Source organism: Passer montanus, unplaced genomic scaffold (genome assembly GCF_014805655.1).
Source record: "Passer montanus isolate IOZ18808 unplaced genomic scaffold, ASM1480565v1 scaffold63, whole genome shotgun sequence".
Taxonomy (NCBI): Eukaryota; Metazoa; Chordata; class Aves; order Passeriformes; family Passeridae; genus Passer; species Passer montanus.
Genome location: NW_024371371.1, coordinates 2,846,317 through 2,869,910, shown reverse-complemented (window position 1 = coordinate 2,869,910; position 23,594 = coordinate 2,846,317). Strand labels below are relative to the sequence as shown.

The window sequence follows — 23,594 nt, the reverse complement described above, 5'->3', positions numbered from 1 at the left end:
TTTTCAGCCTGCCAGTAATTTCCTTTTTGGTTGGGTGGTTGTTCCTCTCTTGGTTTCTTTCAGTGCTTCTGAAGGGCTTGATCCCATTTCCAGGGTTACACAGATAAAGTTTCATGCCAAAGGATCTCTTTTAAAATAAGCAATCAGTTCTAGGGCTTCACAGAGTAGAACCTAAACAGTGGGAAGTGTCTATTAAATTTAAAGAGACAGAAAAAAAAGCAGAGAATTTACTTGTTCATGAAAATAGCTGAATCTTGACTTTTCTCCTGAAACAAAACCAACAGAATTTCTGTCACAATATTTCACAGTTACTCTCCCACCACCACCAGCTTTTTAAAACTTCATGTTTACATTTTAAGGCTGATTAGGTTAGAAATGTGATACCTAAATGAGCAAGGTACAAAAAATTATTTATTTTCATTGATTCCATGTGACCTTGAAATGAAGATAAGCATTTTAAGAAGATAAATCCTTTTTAAACTTTTCCTTCTAGTTAAGCATCTGTTTGCTCCCTGTATTAAGTATTCTTGATACAGTGTAAATTATGCAAATTTAGGACAGCGCTCAGTGATTAAAATCAACTGAGTTTATATGATAGAAGAGCAAGAGTGACCATACTGTGAAACTCTCTGTCTAGAATTAACTTTTTTGTCTTAATGAGAAAATAAAAGTCATGGATTGGCTTTGCTGTGTTAAAAACCTGTGGTGTTGAAAAGCCAGGACTGTCATGAGAATGAAGAGAGACTCCTGGCTTGGCTGGGGCTTGTCAAAGCTTATGGCACCACTTATGTAAATCATGGTTTTGGTGCTTTAGTTCTGAAAACTTGTTTGCTGAACTTCCTCTGAAGCTCCTGGAAAGGGAAGCTCTGAATTGGAATTCAGGAGAGCATTTCATTTTATTGCTGCAGTCAATCTCAGCATACTCATTCATGCTGGAATTCTGCTGGAGCAGAATGCCTAATTTGCTTTCATTACCAGATTGATTTATCTGCAGCCTTTATTTTTCATTAAGTTGTTGAGTCAAAGACTGCAAAAGTTTAAACAGAACTATAAAAGCTGCAGGTATTTGAGAGGTTTTTACAATTGCATATTAAAACTTCAGTGTGACAGATGTGATGGATGCTCTGGCCCTCAATTCCAAGTATAATATTTCTGCACTTGAGTTGCCATCACTAATGACCCGTGTTTAAGCAAAAACCCTCAGTAATTCACAGAATAACCCTAAGCAACAGAGGAAGCAATGCAATGATTATTTGATAACACAATGTAAGAAAGTAGGAGAAGGGAACGAATGCATTCCCACAAAAATCTGTCCTTGAACTCTTCTGGGATGCCAATCCTGAGAGAATTGGCACACGTAGTGGCTAAGCCACTATCCATCATATTAGAGAAATTTTGTCAGTCTGGCAAAGTTCCCACTGACTGGAAAAGGAGAAACCCTTTTCTAGGAAGGAGGGCAAGGAAGACCTGGGGAGCTGCAGGCCAGTGATCTCACCTCAAAGTTAGGGCATGAATAAGCAAGCACGAGGTTGCAACATGCAGTGAATGAATATAAGCAAATTCTGTGATCTTGTGAACCCTGCTCATCTGAAAAGGTGTCTGGGTTTGTGTGGCAATGTTGAAATACAGTGTCACAGTGGTTTTATTTTGATCAAGGATTGTGCAGTTTTCTGCACATAAATTTCATTTCATGCCTTTGCTGTGGTGGGGACTTGCCCTGTAAAATGTCTCGTAGCTGGTGTGATTAGAAAAAACTTACCTTTGTGTGTTTTCTAAGGAAGGAATTTTGGGAGGAAAATAGGTGTTCTGATTGATTAGTGCTAAGGGGTCTCATGTGCCTTCCCTCAGGAATAGCTGGAGCTAGTTCTCCACACACATCTGGTCAGATATCAAATCACCAGCATGTGTACTTCTGCCAGCTCCAACCCATGTGTTGAACACATGCCAGTCACTTTACTTGAAGGAATTTGGCAGATAAATTGAGGGGAAACTATTCACCATAAAGAAATATGTGTTCTGTTTTTATAGGATTATTTTAGCTATTGATCCACCTTTTCCATCGAGTGAGGTTTTGCAAGTATGTGAAATTTTAAAAAGGAACACCCTTAATATTTCCCTAAATTGACAGCGATTTGGATTCAGTCTCCATTTGAAATCAGTCATGGAAGTCTTGTCCACTGTTTCTTTTCAATAGTCTAGTGAAATTCTTTGTTCAGAGTGGAACAAAAGTCCATGAACAAGGTCAGATTCTCCAAGCTCACATGTCCTTTCAATTACCTTACAGTGTTATGGTATCAAATACGTCTTCAGAGTAATCTACAAGAGGACGCAGCCAAAAATAGATGCTGCAGGAGTGGTTTCTGTTTTTCAAGCATTGCATGCCTGTGTCTTTTCTCCAAGGGCAATACCTCTGCCTTTAACCTTAGATGAGTTAAATGGTTTTGGGGGTGCTGCTGAGGAGCCCAGTGGCCCTCACCCAGCTGGCCTGTGCCAGTGTGGCAAAAGGATGTTCCCAGTTCAGATTTGGGTGAGGGTACTTCGTGCTGGTCTGTCGCTGTTTTTTTGTGGTCAGGAGTTGTTCAAGGGCCTGAAAAACACAAAAGCCACTTAATTAAAATGTTTGCAGAAGATGACTTGTACAGAAGAGCTTCCGCACCAGTCTTAGCTATGGTCCTTCCATGTTTTCCTTAGTTTGCTTTGCCATGGCTCCACTAGAAGCTGGAGGAGAAGGGTGTGTGAAGTGAAAATGAAGTCAGTGTTGGTCAATCGAGAATGAGAGGAAACAGCAGCAAGTTTCTGTGGGTCCTGCGTTTGTACACAGGGGAAGTGCACTGTGGTTGTGCAGGGGTGAGGGAGCTGGGGGTGCTCCCCTGGAGAAAAGGAGACTCAGGGGTGCCCTCATCACCCTGCGCAGCTCCTGAAAGGTGCCTGTGCTCAGCTGGGGTTGGGCTCTTTCTCCAGGCAACAACTGACAGAAATTTACGGAAATATGGGTTGGCTGTTAGGAAAAAGTTTTTTGCTGGTTTAATGAGAGGAAACAGCAGCAAGTTTCTGTGGGTCCTGCGTTTGTACACAGAGGAAGTGCACTGTGGTTGTGCAGGACTGAGGGAGCTGGGGGTGAGGGAGCTGGGGGTGCTCAGCCTGGAGAAAAGGAGACTCAGGGGTGCCCTCATCACCCTGCGCAGCTCCTGAAAGGTGCCTGTGCTCAGCTGGACTGGGCTCTTTCTCCAGGCAACAACTGACAGAAATTTACGGAGATATGGGTTGGCTGTTAGGAAAGGGTTTTTTGCTGGTTCTTGGCTTCTTTTTCTGCCTCTGTCAAGGTTGGGACTGAAGGCACTTGAGACGATAGCTTGTGTTTAGGCTTAGATGGGTTTTTTTTTCCCCATCTATGTTACAGCCCAGCTGGGGTTGGGCTCTTTCTCCAGGCAACAACTGACAGAAATTTACGGAGATATGGGTTGGCTGTTAGGAAAGGGTTTTTTGCTGGTTCTTGGCTTCTTTTTCTGCCTCTGTCAAGGTTGGGATTGAAGGCACTCGAGACGATAGCTTGTGTTTAGGCTTAGATGGGTTTTTTTTCCCATCTGTGTTACAGTTTTTCACTAAAAAGGCACAAAATAGCTGTCTATCTTTACAAGGTCTTTTAAGGCTATACCATCCAACTAAGAAATGATGCCTAAATTATCTCCGCTTTTAACCCAATAACCAATCACTTGAAGCCTGCAATGCGGATTTTTCTAATTTTTTGTAATTTTTTGTAATTTCTGTAATTTTTGTAATTTTTCCAATTACAAAATACCACCTAAACCTGTGAAGCAGGTGAAGAAGAGCAACCAGCCACTGCTCTAAAAACCTCCATCTTGCCCCACATATTGCTATATTCTAAAACCTTAAGCTCTATAGCTGTCTATCTTTACAAGGTCTTTTAAGGCTATACCATCCAACTAAGAAATGACGCCCAAATTATCTCCACTTTTAACCCAATAACCAATCACTTGAAGTCTGCAATGCAGATTTTTCTGTCCAATTACAAAATACCACCTAAACCCATGAAGAAGGTGAAGAAGAGCAACCAGCCACTGCTCTAAAACCTCCATCTTGCCCCACATATTGCTACATTCTAAAACCTTAAGCTCTAAGTTCTCCACCATGTGATATTACTTCCTAATGAAACTCCACACCCATAATCCCAGTGCTGTCAGTCAGTTTTGGAAGCCTTTGATGGTCTCAGATCAAATACTGTATTCTCTTGTGGATCTGTGCCCTCCAGCACAGAAAGTTTAAAATTCTCGGCATCCAGGATTCCAACAGTTTTTTACAGAAAGAGTTACAAAGTTCTGGATGGTTTGCCCAGGGAGGTGGTGCAGTCACCATCCCTGGATGTGTTTAAAACAGACTGGATGTGGCACTGGGTGCCAGGGTTTAGTTGAGGTGTTGGGGCTGTGTTGGACACATTACTAAAGGTCTCCCCCAGCCTGGTGGTTCTGTGAGAGCCCTGCTGCTGTTCCTGGGCAGCTGAAGGATGTGCCCACACACACTCAGCGTGGGCACAGGGACGCCGTGCTCGGGCCAGCTGGCATGGCTGGGCTGGAGAGCTGCACTGCTGCTCCCACAGGGCTGCCTCACTGCTGCCCTTCTCACAGACAGCTTTAAAGTTGTTGATAAATACAGATTTAATCTAGATATTTGAAACTTTTTTAGTCTTAACAGAACCTGGACATTTTTTCTTGTATTTCTATGTTTGTGCCTAAACAAAAACATGGAAAATAAGCCATGTCCCCCCATATTTCATCTTTGTTGAACTAATCCTGTCTCTTGTAGCTATTTTTTGCTTAGCTTTTTAGAAATTGATCTTAATGGACCACCTAACTAATTCAGCTGGAAATCATGAAATAGTTCATGACCTTATGAAACAAACATATTAGTTTTCCTATTGCCAGTTGAACTCCTTAATCAGAGGGTCGAGAAAATTCTCTCTAGAGACCCCTGTCTTGCTGTTTTTCTGTTAATGAAAAGATTCCCGGCAGAATGAAAAGTCTTCTGCATCTTCCTGCTTTTTCCTGATTAACTCATAAGATGAATTTTTGGTTCTTCCTTCTTAACTACTGCAAGTCTTACACCATTTTGTACTTTCATTTCTCAATAGTATTTAATATATCAGATATATACAAATAAATATCTCCATTTCTTGGTATGCCAAAGTTACTGGTGACTCTGAAGTGTGTTTCTGCAGGAAACAGAACCTGCAGTGCAACAGTGTTCCAGAGACAACTTTTAGAGTGTCCTGGGTACCCTGGTCACTTCTGGATTCTAAAGATCGGTTTTGTATTTGATACTTTTCTACAGGTAAGTCCCAGTGCTTGGTGCCTCAGGGATCATTGGTGCCACTGTGCAGCTGATACCTTTTGGTACTACCTGAGAACAGAGGCCAGACAGAATTAAGGGAATAAAAAGCAGATATATTTATGGAAGGGCCTTCAGGTACATCCAGGGCAGACAAAGCCGCCCAGGGGCTACACCCAGAAATGGACCGTGGGTCATGGGTTTTCACACTTTTATAACTTTGGGTCATTTGCATATTGGGGGTTAATCTTCCCATTACAGCTTCAGGTAATGAAGCCATGTACTCCAAATCTGCTCCCCCCAACTCACTTTTGTTTTACACTTCTGAGGTCTGAGGCAGTGAGGTGTCCTTGACTGCCAGGCCTGGAGAGAAATTGTTGTCTTCCCAAAATGGGAAAGCAGCAGCTCACACTGTGTATGGAGTTTAGAGTAATACACTGAAGAACTGCAGGATTACAAATATATGAGAAATAGAAAAGCTAAAATGCTAAGGCATCCCGACAGAGAGCAGTCTGTGTGCAGGGCTTTGCAGGCCTGGCTGGCCCCTGGCCAAGCCCCATTGTGTCCCTGTGCAGTGTCTGAGCTCCCAGAGACCACCAGCGTTAAATGCCCTCTTTCCCCAGCCATGGCATCTGCTCTCCCTGGTATTAGTACCTGGCACAGGGCACAGTTGGCACAGCTTTTCCTTTCTGCATGGTTTTCAGTTGCAGGAAGGCTGCAGAAGCAATTTTTTGCCTTTTTTTTTTGTCTAGTATTTATTTGAACAGTCCATCTCCTCAGGCAATGTAAACCAGTAATATCAACCAGCAGTATCTCTACACAGCCACATTTTACATGTATATGAGCTGTGTCCACAGTTGCATTTTGGATTTTCTGGCCACAGTCCTCTTGCTTGCTCCTGGATATTTGTGTGTGTATGCTCACACATGTGGTCATTTAAATGTTGTGCTCACCCTTACCTAGGCACAGGTTCCAGTTAAGAGGATTTTTTGCTCCATAAAGGCCCAGAGCATTTGGAGTGCCACGATAAAGGATGTGCTGCCTCAGGCACTCCAGCCAGCCCACGCAGCAGTCATGAATGTGCAGAGATTCTCCCACAAGTCTGGTTTAGTTCTGGAAACTACATTGTTGGCACTAAATGGTTCATTCCAAAGGTACTTATGATAAGAGTAGTTTGGGAAGTCCAAGGAGAAGTGATTCCCTTTTGTTCTATCCAGCAGTCTGTGGGAAGAGATTACCTGAAAATCGTAATCCTGGAGATTGCAATATGGGCATTACTTTCATTTATCAACTGCTCCTCTGCTGTCGTGTGTAGTGCAGTGATTCTCAGCTCTGAAAAACTGCTTAACACGTGGAAAAATAAAGGCTATGCAACCCCAGGAGGAACAAGGTAAGGGTTTTGCACCATCTCCCAGCGACAGTGGCATTTGTGGATGCCAGTGTCATCCCCAGGTGCAGTGTCACCCCTCAGCTCACCCCAGAATCAGACATGCCCTGGTGGTACCTGGAGCTCCACCCTTCACTGGTGCTTGGGTAGCAACCCTGTCAGCTTTGAGAAATGTGCAGTTATAGCTGAATGAACCACTGTGTATTGGAAGTAGGAACAAAGAATGTGCAGGACTTCGGTGCTGGAGGCTCTGCTCCCTCAAAGGAACCACAGGTGTCTACTCCAAAGAGTCCAAACTGAGGGCAGTCCATTTTTTAGGGCCAGTATTCATCCTGTCTAGGGCCATGCAAGTCTTGGATTGTTAGGCCAACATACTTTTTAGGGCTCTGTTTTTATAACAATGCTAAAATCTGTAAAAAATCCAACCCAGCCCACAGCAAGATGCTTACTTACAAAACCACCAGGGGTTTACCTCATCCCCTGAAGAGATGAGCCATGGTTCATTGCTAAGAAAATACTGTTCAAGCTGTTTCTTTTTACCAGGAAACTTTTATTTTTTAAGGAAAAATGTTGTCTTCTCAGCTGAGGGTGCATCTTAGCAACAGTACACAGGCATTTAGCTTGGAAAAATAAAACTGGATGCTTTTTTTGTGTGGCAGAAACTTTGTTCATTAGACTAATTAGATCAGTCCTAATTTAAGCAATGTACACTGGTCTTGTGGGTCTGCCTTGAATGAAACAGTGATGGTTCCAGAGTTGTCATTCAGAGCTGTTTTGTAAGTGCTTTGTGCTGGAATCCATCCTGGGAATTCTGTGCTGCTTGCTGTAGCTGTGGCTCCCAGTTGTCACAGTCCCTGTAAGTGACTGATCAGATAAATCAGATAACTCTGGCTGTTGAACCTCCAAATAACTTCAGATGGTTACAGTTGTGTGACCAGCTGGCTACCTACACATGCACAACTGCTTGTGGATTTCCCCACATGGATTGTGAGAAGCGTTTTTTATAAATCACTTGTCCTTGGAAAGCCAGTGAAGGGCACAGATGATGTTGTTGAAGCACAGCCGTGGTTCTTTCTTCAGTTATCTTGGTGCAAATCCTGTTAAAACAGTGAATTGATATTATGAAGTAACAGCTGACAGGTTTGAACTTGGCAGATAAGAATTTTATGAATCATCCTTAGGAGTTCTGTTTTGATGAGAGGGGAATAAGAGTGATAACCACGGCTTTGTGCCACATCCAGCCATTCTCCTCAGGGCTTTCCCTGCTCTTCTGGATCATCTCACCATGCTGCTCTAGGTGTCCATCAGCCTGCCACTGCACAAACACTCCCAGAGAACTCCTTGCTTTATTTATCTGTCAGCAGAAGCCCAGCGGTGTCATAAAAGGTTAAGTCCACATCTGCTCTCCAGCTTTCTGCCAGCCCACCTGGCTCAGTTTTACTTGAGACTGCTCACTTGAAAAAAAGTCATTTTACCCTATAATTACAGTCTATAAAATAATGTACGACTGTACTGAAATCGAGTATACAGAAATAATAAACAGCTAAATTTAATTACCAGCTCATTCATTGTGTTCACAAAAAAGTTGTAAGGTGAAATATGAAGTGAACAGTCGAAGTCAAGCCAGCAAACTGTAGCTGATTCTGTGAAGTGTAACAACTTAATTATTTTCTAGACACTCCTCCATGTAGTGTTTTCTTTAAAAAGGGCAGTTTTGCTTTGGGGCAGTAGAGTGTAAAACTGTCTCTAGTCTGTTTTTGGCCAATAGTTTTGCAGATAGTTATAACTTGTTAAACATTGCTGGTTTGGAAATTATGAAGAAATTATGAAGCCAAGGCCATTAAGTCTGAAGAATATGTGCACTCTGGTTTCCACTTGCAGCAGTTTGGATACATTCCCCAGCACAGTCTACAGGAACCATTATTTGTGATTTCATGGCAAACTGACCAGAGCAGAACAACTGATTGTGTTTATTGCTGGCCCATTCTGTTGTTATTAAGGCTTCTCCTGGGCTTGTGCATCCACTACCTGTTTTCCCTTTGCCTCATCAGCCTCTGAAGCAGTCAGCCTGTTTTAAACCTGGTGTTATTTCTATTACTGATAGAATCAAATACCAAAATAACCCAAGTTGGTGTACAGCAGTGTCACCAAAATGAGCTGCATGTTCACCCCCCTTCTCCCTGTATAAGAATGTATCATAAACTGATTAAACTTAAAAATAGAAGAAGAAATAGTAAAAGAAGGAAGTGTGCTGTAGTGTGTTATGGAGCAAAGGGTGTGGGTTTGCTGTCTGGGGCAGCAGTCTGAGGGGGGTGGTTATTTCTTATATAATTGCAAAGCTGTGCCAAGGCTGCCAGAATAGATTTGTGTATATAAAAGAAGCAAGACTAATCTTCATCCCAAGACAGAAGTCTTCAGATGGTTCTTCAATGGTGTGTTTCCTGTTGCTGCTCTTGGAAGTCAGTCTTCCAGTAGAAGATTTGGAAATGGCTTTTCCAAGTGTCCTGGCTTTGCCCACATTCCCAAATCCCAGGAGCGGGTCAGCTGCTCTGACACTCACATTGCATGAGGCTTTCCTGTGGCCAACCCCTGTTCCAGCTCCCAGCACTGGAGGAAAGGCCAGGAAGGAAAATGTTCTTTTGCTCCCAGAGTCTCACTTCTAAAACTTCTAAAGCCTTTACAACTTTTCATAAGTTTTTTAAAGTTAAAAACAGTATTGTATTACACTTGGAATCAAGCAGTAGATTAAAGGAAGTAATAGTAGCCTGCAAATAATTCTGCTCATTGATTTCTGGTTAATGAGCAGTGCCCATAGCTGTTGGGTATGAACAGAGATAGAGGCACAGACTTCTTTCCAGTTTGGGCAGAAATTTCTATCAGCAGCTACACAGGAGGGTATTCATGTGATGTTGTCCATGTAGACAAGGGGAGGCTGTTAAATAAAGACCTCACCCCTATGCAGTAATGGAAAGCTGCTTTTTTCCCATCTGGTCTATATTGTGAAGGACTGATGAACTCTAAAGACTGTCAAGGTGAGTAAATTCAAACTTCTTTTACCCCCTCCTGCCAAAACTGACTTTGCTTGCTTGCTTCTGAGACTGTTTTGGCCCTGCTGTGTTAAAAGCAGCTTCAGGAGGGGAGTAGGAAGCAAGAGATGCTTCTGCTCAGCCCAGGTTCTGAGCACTTCCAGGGTTTCCTGCAAGTGCTGGTGATGTGTCAGCCAGGATGTGGTAGGCATTCTCTCATTAGACATGTTTATTAACATGTAATTTCTCATCAGTTTCAGCAAGAGCGACCGTGTGTATGTACAGGGAGACTGCCATTCTCAAACCAGCAAGGCACATGGGAAAGTAGGGTTTTAATAAAGAGCTTTGGTCCTGTGTTCTGCAGGAGGATAAATAAGGAAGATAAGTAGGAAACTTTGAATGCTTGGAAATTTTGTTCCCAGGAAGATGTCACAGAATTGAAATGAAGCTGAAAGTTACATGAAGTTGTTTATAAAAGCAATTGAATGAATAAATGGATTTTGAGTTGTCTTTGCAAACATGATACAATTTTCTTTGCACTTATATCCTTTTTTAAAGTAATCTGAGAAAAACCCAAACCCATCCACTTGTTCATCTTGTTGGTTTTTAAACACTCTTTGTTTTTATTCTTTTAAACATGTTTAGAAATCATCGTACACCCAAAAAGCAGAGCGATGAATTTTATTATTTGTGTGCCATGTAGATGTCTGGGTGTGATTTTTCTGCTTTGTACATTGTTCTCTCCATAGCACATTGCAAACAGTTTGTACTTAAATTCTACTGCTGCAAAATATTAATATGTTGTTCTTTATTTTGGCAAGCTGTAAAGATGCAGAAATCTTAATGGACGTGAAAGCATGAAAAGGAAGCCATTGTTCAACCAAGCGTAGCTTTCATTCATTCTGGAACTTTGTAATAAATGCAAGATGTTGAAAGGAAGGGAGCCAAATATTAGTGTGGTCCTGAGAGACCAAACAAATAATGGAGCTACTTAAATTTGTCATTTTTCTTTCGTCATTACAGTCAAAATCTAAAATGTACACAGATGTTGTTTCTTTATAAAGTCTGTATAGATAGTTTTGGGTTTTGAGCATTGTTAAATCTTTTTGTGATTTTTATAATATAACTGTTTCTTTTTTTCTTTTTTTTTTCTTTTTTTAAGGAGTTTGTGGATTTTTTAGATGGAAGTCCAGCAGGCAGTGAGTTACTGCAGAGTGCAGGGATCACAGATCCTTGGAGAGCTGCTGCTTTAGCAGGGTGGTCTTACCTGGTCAGTTCTGCAGCCTGGAGTGGCACACAGGAGTCTGGTGGCAGTGGCAGTGACTTCCCTTTCACACAGGCATGTTGTGGTTTGCAGTGAGTGTTACGGCTCTGGGTTCAGGCATTAATATCTAAGCCTCAGCTACTCTGGGGCAGAAATAATCCTCTGTGAGCAGAGGTATCTGGTGTTTTGGTGAAATTGTTTCCATGCTAATATTTCTGTGTTGGATCTCTGGAAAGAAAAGAATGTAGGTTTGAGCTAAATCATAATCCAGCAAGTTGGAGGTTGCTTAACCTTGCCTAATGCTCTCCATCTGAACCCCACAGCTGCTTACAGAATAAGGATCTCAAGAGTTTGTGAAGGTCTTGCAGGAGTGAGGAAAGCAAATGAACCTGCTCTAAGCATGGCTATCATATGTCAGTCCAGATTTTCTTGGAAAGCTCCAATCTGTGTGTGTTCCCTGAGACCACATTTGCTGCCTTCCAAGTAAGCAATCCAGGGTTCATGAGATGAGGGCAGCCCTGAATGCAGGCTCTGCCACCAGCTCTGTGCACTTCACTGAATCCTCTGCTCACGTCCTTCCTTGAGCTTTGTTGCTGTTTGTCTCAGAGCCTGACAAAAATAAACACGCCCAGGAAGGTTTTTGTGGCAGAAAGAGTGGCAAATAGATGTGTGGCACTTCTGCATCTTTGGTTCTTGTCTGGAGGATAAGGGTGCAGGAGGAGAGGTGGACATGAACTTGGGGAGCTGTTGCACTTGATTAGGCTAAAACAGAGGTGACAGCAGTTAAAAATGTCAAGCAGCTGTTCCTTCTGAAAGGAAGTCATGCTCGTTGGTGAATGTGGTGTTTATGTGACATGAGAAAGTTAATATCTACCTGGTTTTCCCCAAATAGACCCCCAGGTGGTGGGAAAATAGAGGAGATATTTGGAAAATGCTGGTACACCTGCCCTGAGCAGATTGACACATTCCTCCTGCATTTGTTTCTCCCTGTAGCACTGTTCTCTAGCAGAAACACTTCCATTCTTCAGCATTTTGTGACGTGCAGTGGATTTAAAGCAGGATTAAATCCCACTGAAGAAGTGCAAAAACTGGTGTGAGATAAGTCAGGAAGCTTTGTGATTCTCGTTGCATGAGGAATTTGAGGTGTAGCTGCTGGCTGAGGAGAAGGGAAGTGCCCTCTGTGTCAGGGTGGGTGTGTTTCTGTCAGAAGGGAGCTCTTGCTCCAAACCAAGCTGTGCCATGCTCAGGATGAACAAGCACTAATGCTGTACCTGCAAAGCAATGTTTGTCCATCTGTGTGTGAATAGAGGGTTTAAAAAACTGAGAGTTAAAAAGTTTAGCTAGATTTAGTAGAGGGGAATAGAAACAATTAAGAGTATAGCAAGAAGAGTAGAAATAATAAGGGATAGTTAATTATTAGCAGATAAAGTAGTTAAGGCTAGGGTTGTACATCACCTGCCTGTCTTTACTATGTTTAAAGAAGCAGGATGGGATGAAGATTTAATTGTCGAAAAGAAGAGGACCGTGGCCTGCACCTGGGCCCCAAAACTTGAGCTGTAGCCAAGGGGTCCAAAGCCTGCCAACAAGGCAAAAGTAAGAGGTCACTTTGACCTCAGCAGACCACCATTCCAGAGCCCACTGACTCATTTCAGAACCCACCACACCATTCCAGAACCCATTGTTCCATTTCAGAACCCACCCACCCACTCCAGAACCCACTGACCCATTTCAAAACCCACTGTTCCATTTCAGAACCCACCACTCCATTTCAGAACCCATCCACCGATTTCCGAACCCACCACCCCAATTCAGTCAGGAGGCTGTGCAGGCATAAAAGTATCTTTGGGCTTATTTAAATACATTTTAATACAAAGCAGGGATGGGTGGGGCTAGGTAATGAATATGTATTAGGCATTTTGGGTGATTATATGGATATGTAAGACTTTTTAGATCAGTAGAGAGCTGGAGCCTGTGATGTTTTGCACCTGCCTTTGGGAAGTGATTCCCCTTGTTGCCAACGTCATCCTGAACATGGATGCCAAGGAGAAGAAAGAAGAAGGACAGGGCATGCCCAAATCCCTCCATTTGGGACTCCTGACCCCCTTGTACAGAATTCCAAACCCCTCTGTACAACATACAAAACCCCCCTATACAGTGCTCCAAAGGTTTTCCCTTCACCATGTGGTTGCTACTACTATGCTACTTAAACTTTTGTGGCCTGTAATTCTTCATATCAGGTTGGCAATTTGCTCCATGAATTAAGATCGAATTTCCAGGTGTCTTTGGCTTCCTGCCAGGGTCTCCAAGCCCTTGCCAGGGCTTTGGGACATCCAGGGCATCCAGAGAGATGTCCTGGGTTCCGACACTTGTGCCCGGTGCTGTCAATAAACGTACCCCTTTCTGATTTTAACTAGCTGGGGGGTTCTGTACCACCCCTCATGTCTGTGTGTCAGACTGAGCATAATCCAGCTGGAGTGCCTGGGAGGGCTGGCAGCAGCCTGGAGCCCAGCACGTGGGCTGCTTTAGCTGTGTGCCCTGGCAGGGTCGGTGCTGCCACTGGAGCAGCAAACCCAGCATGGATCTTGAGCTGTGCTTGTCCCCACAGCCTGTCCCATAACCCCAGCAGGACAGGCTCCATTTCCATTTCAGATTTTCAGATAAGAAAATTTCAGATTTTCCGGTAAGGAGAGTGATGCCTGCAGTTCTGCCTTTATGGATGTGGAAGATAAAAGGAGAGTGTGAGATTGGTGGCATTGTAGGCAACAGTCCCTGCTCCCATAATTTAATGATAAGCTGAATATCTGTAAGGGACCATGCTTAGGGAGGAAACTTAAACACCTGGTTTTATGTTTTGTAATATTTCTGTTGAGTTTTTAGTATGATAAAAACAATGTTTAGGTTTCCTTTAGAAATAAACACATAGAGGTGATGTGGCAAACAAAAACCCCTTTTAAGAGTGTGCAGTTGTCACATTCATATTTTCAGAAAAATCTTTTTGCCCAGGATTTTTCTCCTGGGAAGCTGAGAAGCCTCAGAGAAAAGGAAAACAATTCTAATCTCATTTGCTTCTCCTGTGTTGTGCTCATGTGGAATGTGGTTGGAGATTGTTTACCCACAGGTGATTGTTTCATTGGATTCTGCTGTGAGTTGTTTTCATTCATTGGCCAACTGGGGCCAGGCTGTGTCAGGACTATGGAAAGAGTCACGAGTTTTCATGATTTTCTGTGTTCTTTAGTATAGTTTAGTATAGTATTCTTTAATATAATATAGTATCATAAAATTAGCCTTCTGAGAGCATGGAGTCAGATTCATCATTCCTTCCTTCATTGTTGCACCCAGCAAATACAATATGCAGTAGCACACAACAAACCACAGTTTAGGTTGTGTTAAGATTTCTATCCTGGATCCAATTTTCAGAATTGTTGTCAGCTCTGCTTCAGTTTGAAACTTGGTAAGGTGTTTCTCTGCCAAGAATGTACTGTCATCTTTTTCAACTCAAGTGTATCTGCTTTCTTAATTTCTTGGATTTTATAAGCCCTTCCAAAGCATTAGCTGCTGCAATCCCAGTGTGAGTGCTGAAGTGATTTTTCGCAGCATTTTTCGTGTGTGCAAAATGCTGCTGCTGACTGTCCAATGAGATGTGCTGTATTGTCTGTGCAGTTAAAGCACACTTTGTGCTAAAAGGGATTGTCATGCTTATCATAGCAGCGAGTCAGCTGCCCAGGGAGCTGTCCCAGGGACGGCACGGAGCAGGCTTTGCTGCAGGACCTTGCCAGGGTCTGCTAATCTGGGGCTGTGTATTGTGGCTGCTCTTTGTGGGGCTGATCTCTGGGTGATTTGGGACTGTGCTGCGGAGCAGGGAATCACACAGCCATGCTCCCATGAATGGAGAGGAGGATTAGACCAAACCCCATTATCTGGCCAGGCCACGGGAGGTATGGAGTGACAGATCTCCTGCCTCGACTGGAGCTGCTTGCCACCCAGAGGAGTGCAAGGATGATTTATGTCAGAGGCTTTTTGTTGGAGAGCTTCCAAAGAAAGCAGTGGGAATGGTGTGGATTGCTGTCTTCTGTGTCATTAAAAATAATCTGGAAAACTGATCCCTTCCTTGCCCTGTCCATGAATTCTAACACCCCAGTCAGTGGTTTGGGTGTATAATACTTGCCATGTGTCATTTGAAATGTGTTAACTGTGGAACTCCTTAAATATTATTTTTCCTTAGGCCACTCAGAAATGGCTTAATTAAAGGAGATAATGTTTTCCTGATTTATTTATTTCACTTTGGTTTTGGGTCATAGTGGACATGATATCAAGTCCTCCCCAACCACTGGCTGGTGTCCAGACATGGCAAATGTTAATGGGGAGAGAATTTATTCACACAGCCATATTCTTTTCCTTCATCTTGGAGTTGTGCTTTGCAAGAAGTGCCTCTCAGCCACCTACTCAAGCACTGTGAAACAAAACCTTCAGCTTCTCTGTGTATTCAGTTGCCTCACATTTGAACTAAGGGATGCTTTGGAAGTGTACCCATCCGAACTGGCCAAATGCAGTGTGAGTTCTGAAAACCACCTTACAGCCCTGGACTGAGCTCCAGCCCTGGCCTGGAATCTGTGAGAGTCCTTGGTGGATCAGGGTCTGGCTAGAGAAATCAGAGTAATCTTTTTTTTTTTAAGAAAAACAGTTGTTTGGTAAGTGTTGCCTTCATTATGCACAGGCAATACTTCGGGGTCCCTTTAATCTAATTACTGCCAAAAGCTGTATTACCTATTATTGCATTGATATCACAGATTTAATGTAATTATTGATGTTCCTGTACAGGACAGTGTTAGTCCTGTGACTGAGATTTCAGGTGCCTGCCATTAACCTCTAGTTCTTTTTCTCCCCTGCCCCTTTTTAGAGGCCTTTGAGTCTTTGCTTCGCTTTGCTGAAAACCGCACAAGTTCCCTGTTTGAGACAGCTTACAGACCTATGGCAAAAGAAGCAGCGGAGCCCGTTAAGGAGCTTTTTACAGACATCTCTCTCTACATTCTGGGAGCAGAGACCACAGTGGAAAGCGCAGTTCTGCGATTCTTTGACAGTCTCTTTCCTCTGGTGTACAGCCGGCTAATAAACCCAGGAATTACAGATCTGTCAGAGGACTACACAGAGTGTCTGCGGCTTACGAGGCAAGACATAAATCCTTTTGGACACTATTCCAAAAACATGGTTACAGAGCTGTCAAAATCTCTTTGGGCCAGCAGGATGCTGAGCCAGGCCCTGAGCCTGGGCATTGAGGTGATAAACAGCACGGAGCACGCGGCTCTGAGCAAGGAGTGCAGCAGGGCCCTGGTGAAGATGCAGTACTGCCCGCACTGCCAGGGCCTGACGCTCATCAGGCCCTGCGTGGGCTACTGCCTCAACGTCATGAGGGGCTGCCTGGCCAGCGTGGCAGAGCTGGATGCTCCGTGGAGGGAGTTCATCTCCACGCTGGAATACCTGACTAACGAAATGGCTGCCTCGCACGAGCTGGAAACGGCGCTGGCGGGGATCTGGAGCTCCATCAACGAGGCCATCCTGCACGCCCAGCTCAATGGACCGCAGCTCTCTGCCACAGTAAGTGCTCCCTCATTATTTGCTGCTCCCGTTCATCAATTTCCTTGTTCCGTGGATAAACATTTAATCAAGTTGGTGTTGTCCTTGCAGCAGTTTTTAGCCTTTAACTAGATCTGTGTCTAATAATCCATGCAGACTTTACAGAGAATTGTGGTAGGGTTCAGTAGAGTCTCCTTTGAAATGAAGGGGTTGGGGGGATTTTGTAGCCATGATATTTTAGTGAAAAATCCTTTGCTAGGATTTTTCCTGTCCTGAGGAGCTGAGAGCCTCAGGAAAGAAATGTAAACAATAACTCTCTGCTGCTGTGGAAGGCCACAGGTGCATCTTCCATTGGTCCATGTGGATTGTTTTCAATGAGTGACCAATCACAGCCACTTGTGCCAAGGATTTTGTTATTGATTCCTATTGTATTCTTGTCTTTGTAGCCTTCTGATCTTTACTCTCTCTGTTCTTTTAGTATGGTTTTAATGTAGTATTTTAGTATAATATATTACATAATAAATCGGTCTTCTGATGAAAATGGAGTCAAGCCCCGTGTCCTCACATAAGGGGTCTCAGCCTAAACAAGAGGATTTGTTTCTTTAGAAGGAACCCAGTAAAGCAGAGATCTCTGCCTTGCCTGCACAGTTTTCTAAACAAAAATTTGATACTGGATATCAGTCAGGTGTTATCTTGGCACGTAATTGCAGCATGTGGGGACATCCCTCAGGATTTGCTATAAGGGCCTAGAAAAGTGAGCTTTTAAATAAAGGCAAAAGAATGGACTTGCAGAATTTTACAGTCCCTTTACTGTTGTGTTGACTGAGGCATTAGGAAGGTACTACAGGTCTGCAATAAGTACACCTATACTGCAATAAGTACACTTCACAGAAGTTGGGAAAAGAGCAGGAAAAAATTCAAACGTATTTAGCAGCATTTACATAAGTAAAGGATAAAAATGCACTTGAATTGGAAACAGCTTTGTGAGTGGTGTAGATTAAGGGGAAAGAGCTAGGATGGTAGAACTGTCACATAAATAATAGCAGCATATGACTGGCAGGTGTTCTCTCAAGGTGTTGGAGATTAGGGTAGAAATTACTGAAATGACTGATGATGCAGCTGACTATGTCTGTTGGAAGTTAACACAACTGTCAGTGGTAAAAAATGTAGCAGTGTGGCTTTAAGTAGGGTATAAAGACTAATCTAAAAAATGCAGGTAGATCTGCCTGTCTTTAAAGTAAAGGAAGTCTTGGAGAGAACAGAGATAGAAATGCACAAATTTAAATATGTAATTTCTGTATAGAACTTTGGTCACCACATCGTGGAAGAGAGAAGATAGTCTAGAGATTCCACAGAAAGTAGCTGTGGCAGAATCTATTCTAAACAAAGGAAGGTTTTTTAATAGGAGAAAAATGCTTCTATGTTTGCAACCTTCCAAAATCCTTAATATTGAAGCTCCCTTCACTGTAGAACACCTGACAGAGCCATACCTAGAGTCAGTAAAATACATAAATTACAAAAAGAACCCAACCACTTGTTGCATTCTGACAGAATTTCACTTGGTATTTTAGTTAAAACTCAATTCATATTGCCTCAGTTTTCCTTTCTTTTTCATGAACAGCAAACTTGCTAGTGTATCTGACATCCAGAGATGAACATGAAAAACCTTTATGAAATTTTTCCAGGTTCTTGAGTAGGGTGGTGGGCACTGGAGCCTGCATGTGCTGCAGGTGTGCACTGTGCTAAAGTCTGTTGGTGGGGTCACAATGTACCTCATGGAGGAGTGTTGAACTTAGAACATGTCCTGTACAATGTTCCTGCCTTTGCCCCTATTTTCACTCAGAAGTTCTTTTTCAATTAGTCTAAAAGGGAGCCAGAAATCAAAGTACCCTGTTACTGTATATTGGTTTTATCTGACTATAGATGGATACCTCTAAAATCATTGTAGAGCTGATTTAACTGACAGAATGCTAGAACATAAAACTGCATTGCCTTTATCAGCCTCATAATTAACATGCTCTTGCTTAGCTTACTAAGGGGTAAAATTCATGATCCAGCTGAATAGTGGATAATCATGGATTAACTCAATGAGTGTATTGCTTTTAGGTGATTTGGAAGTAGAATTCTCTCCAAAGTGTCTTTCAGGCTCCAGACTCTCTTTAAAGATTATTCAAATAATTTTATTTGGGGCCTTCTTAGTTCCCTAGCAATACCTTTAAACATTTGTCTTCTCCCATTTGGAATAAGTTCAGAAATAAGTTCAGAAAATGCTGTTGTGCTTGAAATTCCATTAATTCTTTTTTCCCTGAAGTTATCTTTGCTTTCTGTCACTGGCAGAACCTCCATGTGCAGAAGGTGTTATTGTGTGTTGTTCTAGGGGCTGCTCAGTAGGATGGCAAAGGATGTTTGAAAATAAAAGCTGTGCCTCAGTGTGTGTTACCCTCAATCCGTTCATTGCCTGCAGAGTAAGATGATATTTAGGAGACAGAGCATGTTTCACTACTTGAACAAGCATTCATCTGATACTGGTTTAAAATTTTCCTGATTAGTTACAGAGGATAACCATTATTTGGAAAATTGAGCCTAATTAGGCTTTATTTTCTCCTCTGAAGAAGCGGAAAGGAGTTCAGTGTTGAGGTTCAGGATTTCCTGCTGGAGATGGCTTCTGGGAATCCAGGCTGTGATTCTCAATTACACTGAGGCCATTTGATTTGTACCCAGTGTTTTACTGTTGGTTTTACTTACGGGATTCTTTGTTTTCCTCAGAAAAGTTACGTTCTCTGTTCCTTTCCTAAGTGTTTGGAGACCTTTTTTTGCTTGTGCACTGTACTCTCCAGCTTCTACAAAAGTGGAAATGTTCAGCTTAGGTAGTTTCCATTACAAATGCAGTAATTGGTTTCATTTGATTATAATGGAAAACTCATCCAGGAAAGCAGAGCACTCCTAGTAATCTTCATTTATCCCGAGGCAGCCTTAATTAATGCGCCTGCCCTTTTAGGAAACATTTTACATTTTTAATAGACAATATGGCTAAAAATTAGGGTTCTTTTTTTCTCTTGTTGCCTGCCTGGATGATAATGAATAATGGAAAGTTAGATTATGTTTTCTTTAAAATGGGGAAGGGCTGAAATAAACCAATAAAGCACTTAGGATACTTTGCTCAAATGAGGTGCAGTCAATTGATATTAAATCTGAAACTAAAAATCCTATTTGTATGAGGCATGCATAACTTCAGGAGAGTGGCCTCTGCTGATCTTGTCCATTACAGCCAAGAGAATTGCCTGATTTGCTGGGATAGCAAGTGTGAGAGGTCACCTTTAAGATATTGGTAATCTCTCCTCAGGTTCTGGGGATGTGCCATGCCATTTGTTCAATGATGCTGGCTTGCATCCAGCTCACTTAGCCTAATGCAGGCCAGCCCGGGTCTGCAGCACCAGCAATCATCATCATTGCTTTCATCTGCTCAATCTAATTGTCCTTCCTCCTGCTAGGAGCCCTGGCTGCCTCGTGGTGCCAGCTACACACACCAGCTTAGCTTACCCTTCCTTAGCATCTTCCTCTTTGTTTATTTCTTTTTCTGCCTTTGTGTTTTAAAGCTGGTCTCCTTTTTCATGTGTTCAGTTTCTCTATTGCTCTACAAGCTCTGTACTTACGCATAATTCCTGATACTAATTTTATTTTTAATTCAGAGTGAAAGTAAACTGCTCTCAACCGAAATACAGAGAGGAGCAGGAGGAGAGGCAGATCTGACGTGCCTGTGGTGCAGGCACTTCAGGCAGGTGTTTCAGAGGTGGGGTAACAAACACTGCCCCCACTCTGGAGCCACATCCCACTGAGGTGTTCCATGGCCCGTGTAGGGACGTGCAGTCCTGCTCCAGCAGGCTGTGTCTGGGGGTGGGTGGAGGAAACAGAATGAGGATTTCTCTTGGATCAGAAATGGCTGGAATCTGACCAGTCCCACCAGCTCCAGGTCTGAGTGCTTCACTTTGGGCCTTCAGTGAGGCTTGGCCATCCTGTCCCCATGGTGGCACTGCTGCTTCTGCCAGGCACCCATCATCTGTGGGGTGGGTTTCCTGCTGCACCAGTGGGCACTCAGGAGTTGCTGCCCTGCCCAGGCACAGATTTCCTTTAGCTTTCCTTTGATTTCCTTTCCTTTCATACAGATTTCCTTTGCCAGTTCATGGCTACAGAGGTTGCCCTCTCCTGTCTCTGGATCAGAATCCCTTTGCCTGCCTGCCTGCCCACACAGTGGGAAATGCAAAGGGATGTGTGCTAGCAGAATATTTGGAATGTGGGAAGGCACATCTGGTACTTCTCTGTTCTTGCTGCAAGGAGTTCATAAGCATAAAGTATTTATCTTGTTGCTAATGTTACAATAGCTGAGAAAGCATTAAATGAGGACAATGTAAAAAGCCACAGACCTGATATTTTTGGAATGGATAACTGTTAGGCAAGAGCAAAGTCCAGCATATTGTGTTTTGTGATTTTAGGAGTAATAAAAGCAAAAGCTAATAAAAGGCTTGATAGGGATTATAAAACCAAGATATGATCAGAGATTAAGCACTAGGAGAAAGCAGAAAGATGTGCCTCGAGGCAGTTAATTTCTTGGAGACAAGCTCACCAATTAATGTGATAATAGTGATATAAAAAAGTGATAGAAGAATAAACTTTGGGAACAGGAGCAGATAGAGGCAGGAAAAATACAGAAAGGGAGGGATGTTTAAGATGCAAGATGCATGGAATTGCAGGAGTGTCAGGAAGCACAGAAATAGTGATTGTGATCAAAATTGGATCAAAATCAATGAGAACCTTTCTACAAGTTGTGAAGACATCAAGGAGAAAGATGAATAATATTGAGAAAAGATCCATTAAATACCATTTGTATTTTAAATGGTCTGGTTTCAGGTTGTAATGAAAGAGACTCTTTGATGCCTATTTTTAGGAGATCATTTGAGTATTGTTTCTTAAAAGTTCATGTGGCTCAGAAGAAATGCAAGAAAGGCATGAGAAGGTGAAAGCTTCTAGCAGGGTCTGTTGTCCTTGCTGACAAAGAAAATGCAGACAAAGGAGTTGGGCTTTCCATGCCTGTCCAGCCACTTTTGCTGTGGCCCTTTGCAGTTGGGGATGTCACTGGGACCTGGGAGGCAAATTACACAGAATTAACAGCAAATTAGAGCTTAAGGGAGTGAAAAAAAAAGACCAAACAGAAAATACATCTAGATAGATGGTTGTTCTTGATGGCTGGTTGATCAATCTCCTCCCATCAGTGGGTTTAAATGTTGCATTTAACCAAAACAGATGATCCCTGCTGGGAAGCAGCATATGGGACCTTTGCACTGAGCAAGCAAACTGTAGATATCTTCTAGATTCAGTTTAAGGACAGAAGGGGGCATCTGCCTGTGGAAAAACATACTTGGGGTATCCTGGAATGCCTGTGTTACTGCAGTGGCCTTGAGCCAGAACTTACAGGGGAGGGGCCTTTGGGGAAAATAGATATAAAATCTTACCATAAATATTCTGGTAAATTAGAGCTTAAGGGAGTGAAAAAAAAGACCAAACAGAAAATACATCTAGATAGATGGTTGTTCTTGATGGCTGGTTGATCAATCTCCTCCCATCAGTGGGTTTAAATGTTGCATTTAACCAAAACAGATGATCCCTGCTGGGAAGCAGCATATGGGACCTTTGCACTGAGCAAGCAAACTGTAGATATCTTCTAGATTCAGTTTAAGGACAGAAGGGGGCATCTGCCTGTGGAAAAACATACTTGGGGTATCCTGGAATGCCTGTGTTACTGCAGTGGCCTTGAGCCAGAACTTACAGGGGAGGGGCCTTTGGGGAAAACAGATATAAAATCTTACCATAAATATTCTAAAAAAATCAGCAGTGTCTGGAAGGCTTACAGAAAATAACTCAGGTGTCTTAAATTGAGGAATGCAGAAATAAACAGTAAAAGACCCAAGATCTGTTAAATGGTCACCTTTAGAGAAAGAAAAGCTTAGAGAAAAGGGTGCCAAATTTGCAGTAGCAGGAGGCTGATGCACAGTAACCTTACAAATTTGAAAAGGAAGTGGCAGTACTATGAACAAAATAACTTTGTGCTGAGTGAGTTCACAGCAACAAAGAGTTTCTGCCAGCCAGTAATGAACTACTTGATTAATGACATTGAATGGTATCATAAAACACTCCTGGAGACTTTGGAGAACACTCAGGGCTGAGCTCAGGTGCTTCCTTCCTGCAAGTTTTCCAATTCAAATGATCAACACCAGCTGTCAATAAGTATAAAAACTGTACTTAGCAGAGGTTAAAGCAGTATATTTAATTCCTTGTGGTTAGATTGCAGAAAACAACCATAAAAAGGACTGGGAAAGTTATGTTATTTTAAATGACATTTTGCTTTTTCTAAGCACTTAGCAGGAAACCTCCTCTGCAAACAGAAACTGGAGGAGCCCTCAGCTGTGATGAGGTTTCTGTTAAAGATCTCCAAGCAGCCCTGGCTGATTTAGCAGCACTTCTTGCAGTCCTTTCATATTTGGTTCTCATGAACCCAGGTTATGTGAATGTACATCACGTTCCAATCCTTTGTGAATCCTGGGGCAGGAGGAGACCTTATAAAACCAGGGGAATTGCCCTGAGGGCACACCTTGCAATGACCTTTTTCTGTGGGAGAGGGAAGAGGATGGCTTTCACTGTGGTGTAAACATGCAAAAATAAGTCTGCGTTAAATTTTTCATTTATTTCTCTTGGGCTTTATACTCATTAAGATACTGCTCTCATGTTATGGTCAGTCATGGGTGAATTTTTAAAAAGCAGCAGTGGAGCTATATCTCTGGAATCGACTGAATTTCATGGAGTGTAAGCATCTAATTCCTGTAGTCAGCTTTGTAAGTCTTGCCACGTGCAATTTGCTTGATTTAAAAGCATTTTGACACTTGAGTACTGTAGAAGTATTTCTGGAAATAATAATCTAAATTGTTTAATGCATTTGCCTTATTTCCATCTG

The 23,594-nt window shown here is 42.6% G+C and overlaps 1 protein-coding gene across 4 annotated transcripts in view; it reads left to right on the top strand.

Annotated features, from left to right (window-relative positions):
- Positions 1-23,594, top strand: part of LOC120511239 (glypican-5-like) — a 353,927-nt gene that overhangs the window by 68,949 nt on the left and 261,384 nt on the right. For all 4 annotated transcript variants that reach the window (XR_005629689.1, XM_039728014.1, XM_039728013.1 and 1 more), the window contains exon 3: positions 15,918-16,612. Coding sequence is in view for 3 of the 4 variants with exons in the window: in XM_039728014.1 (XP_039583948.1) it covers positions 15,918-16,612 (695 nt within the window). In the remaining variant the exon portion in view is untranslated. The remainder of the gene's footprint in view (positions 1-15,917; positions 16,613-23,594) is intronic.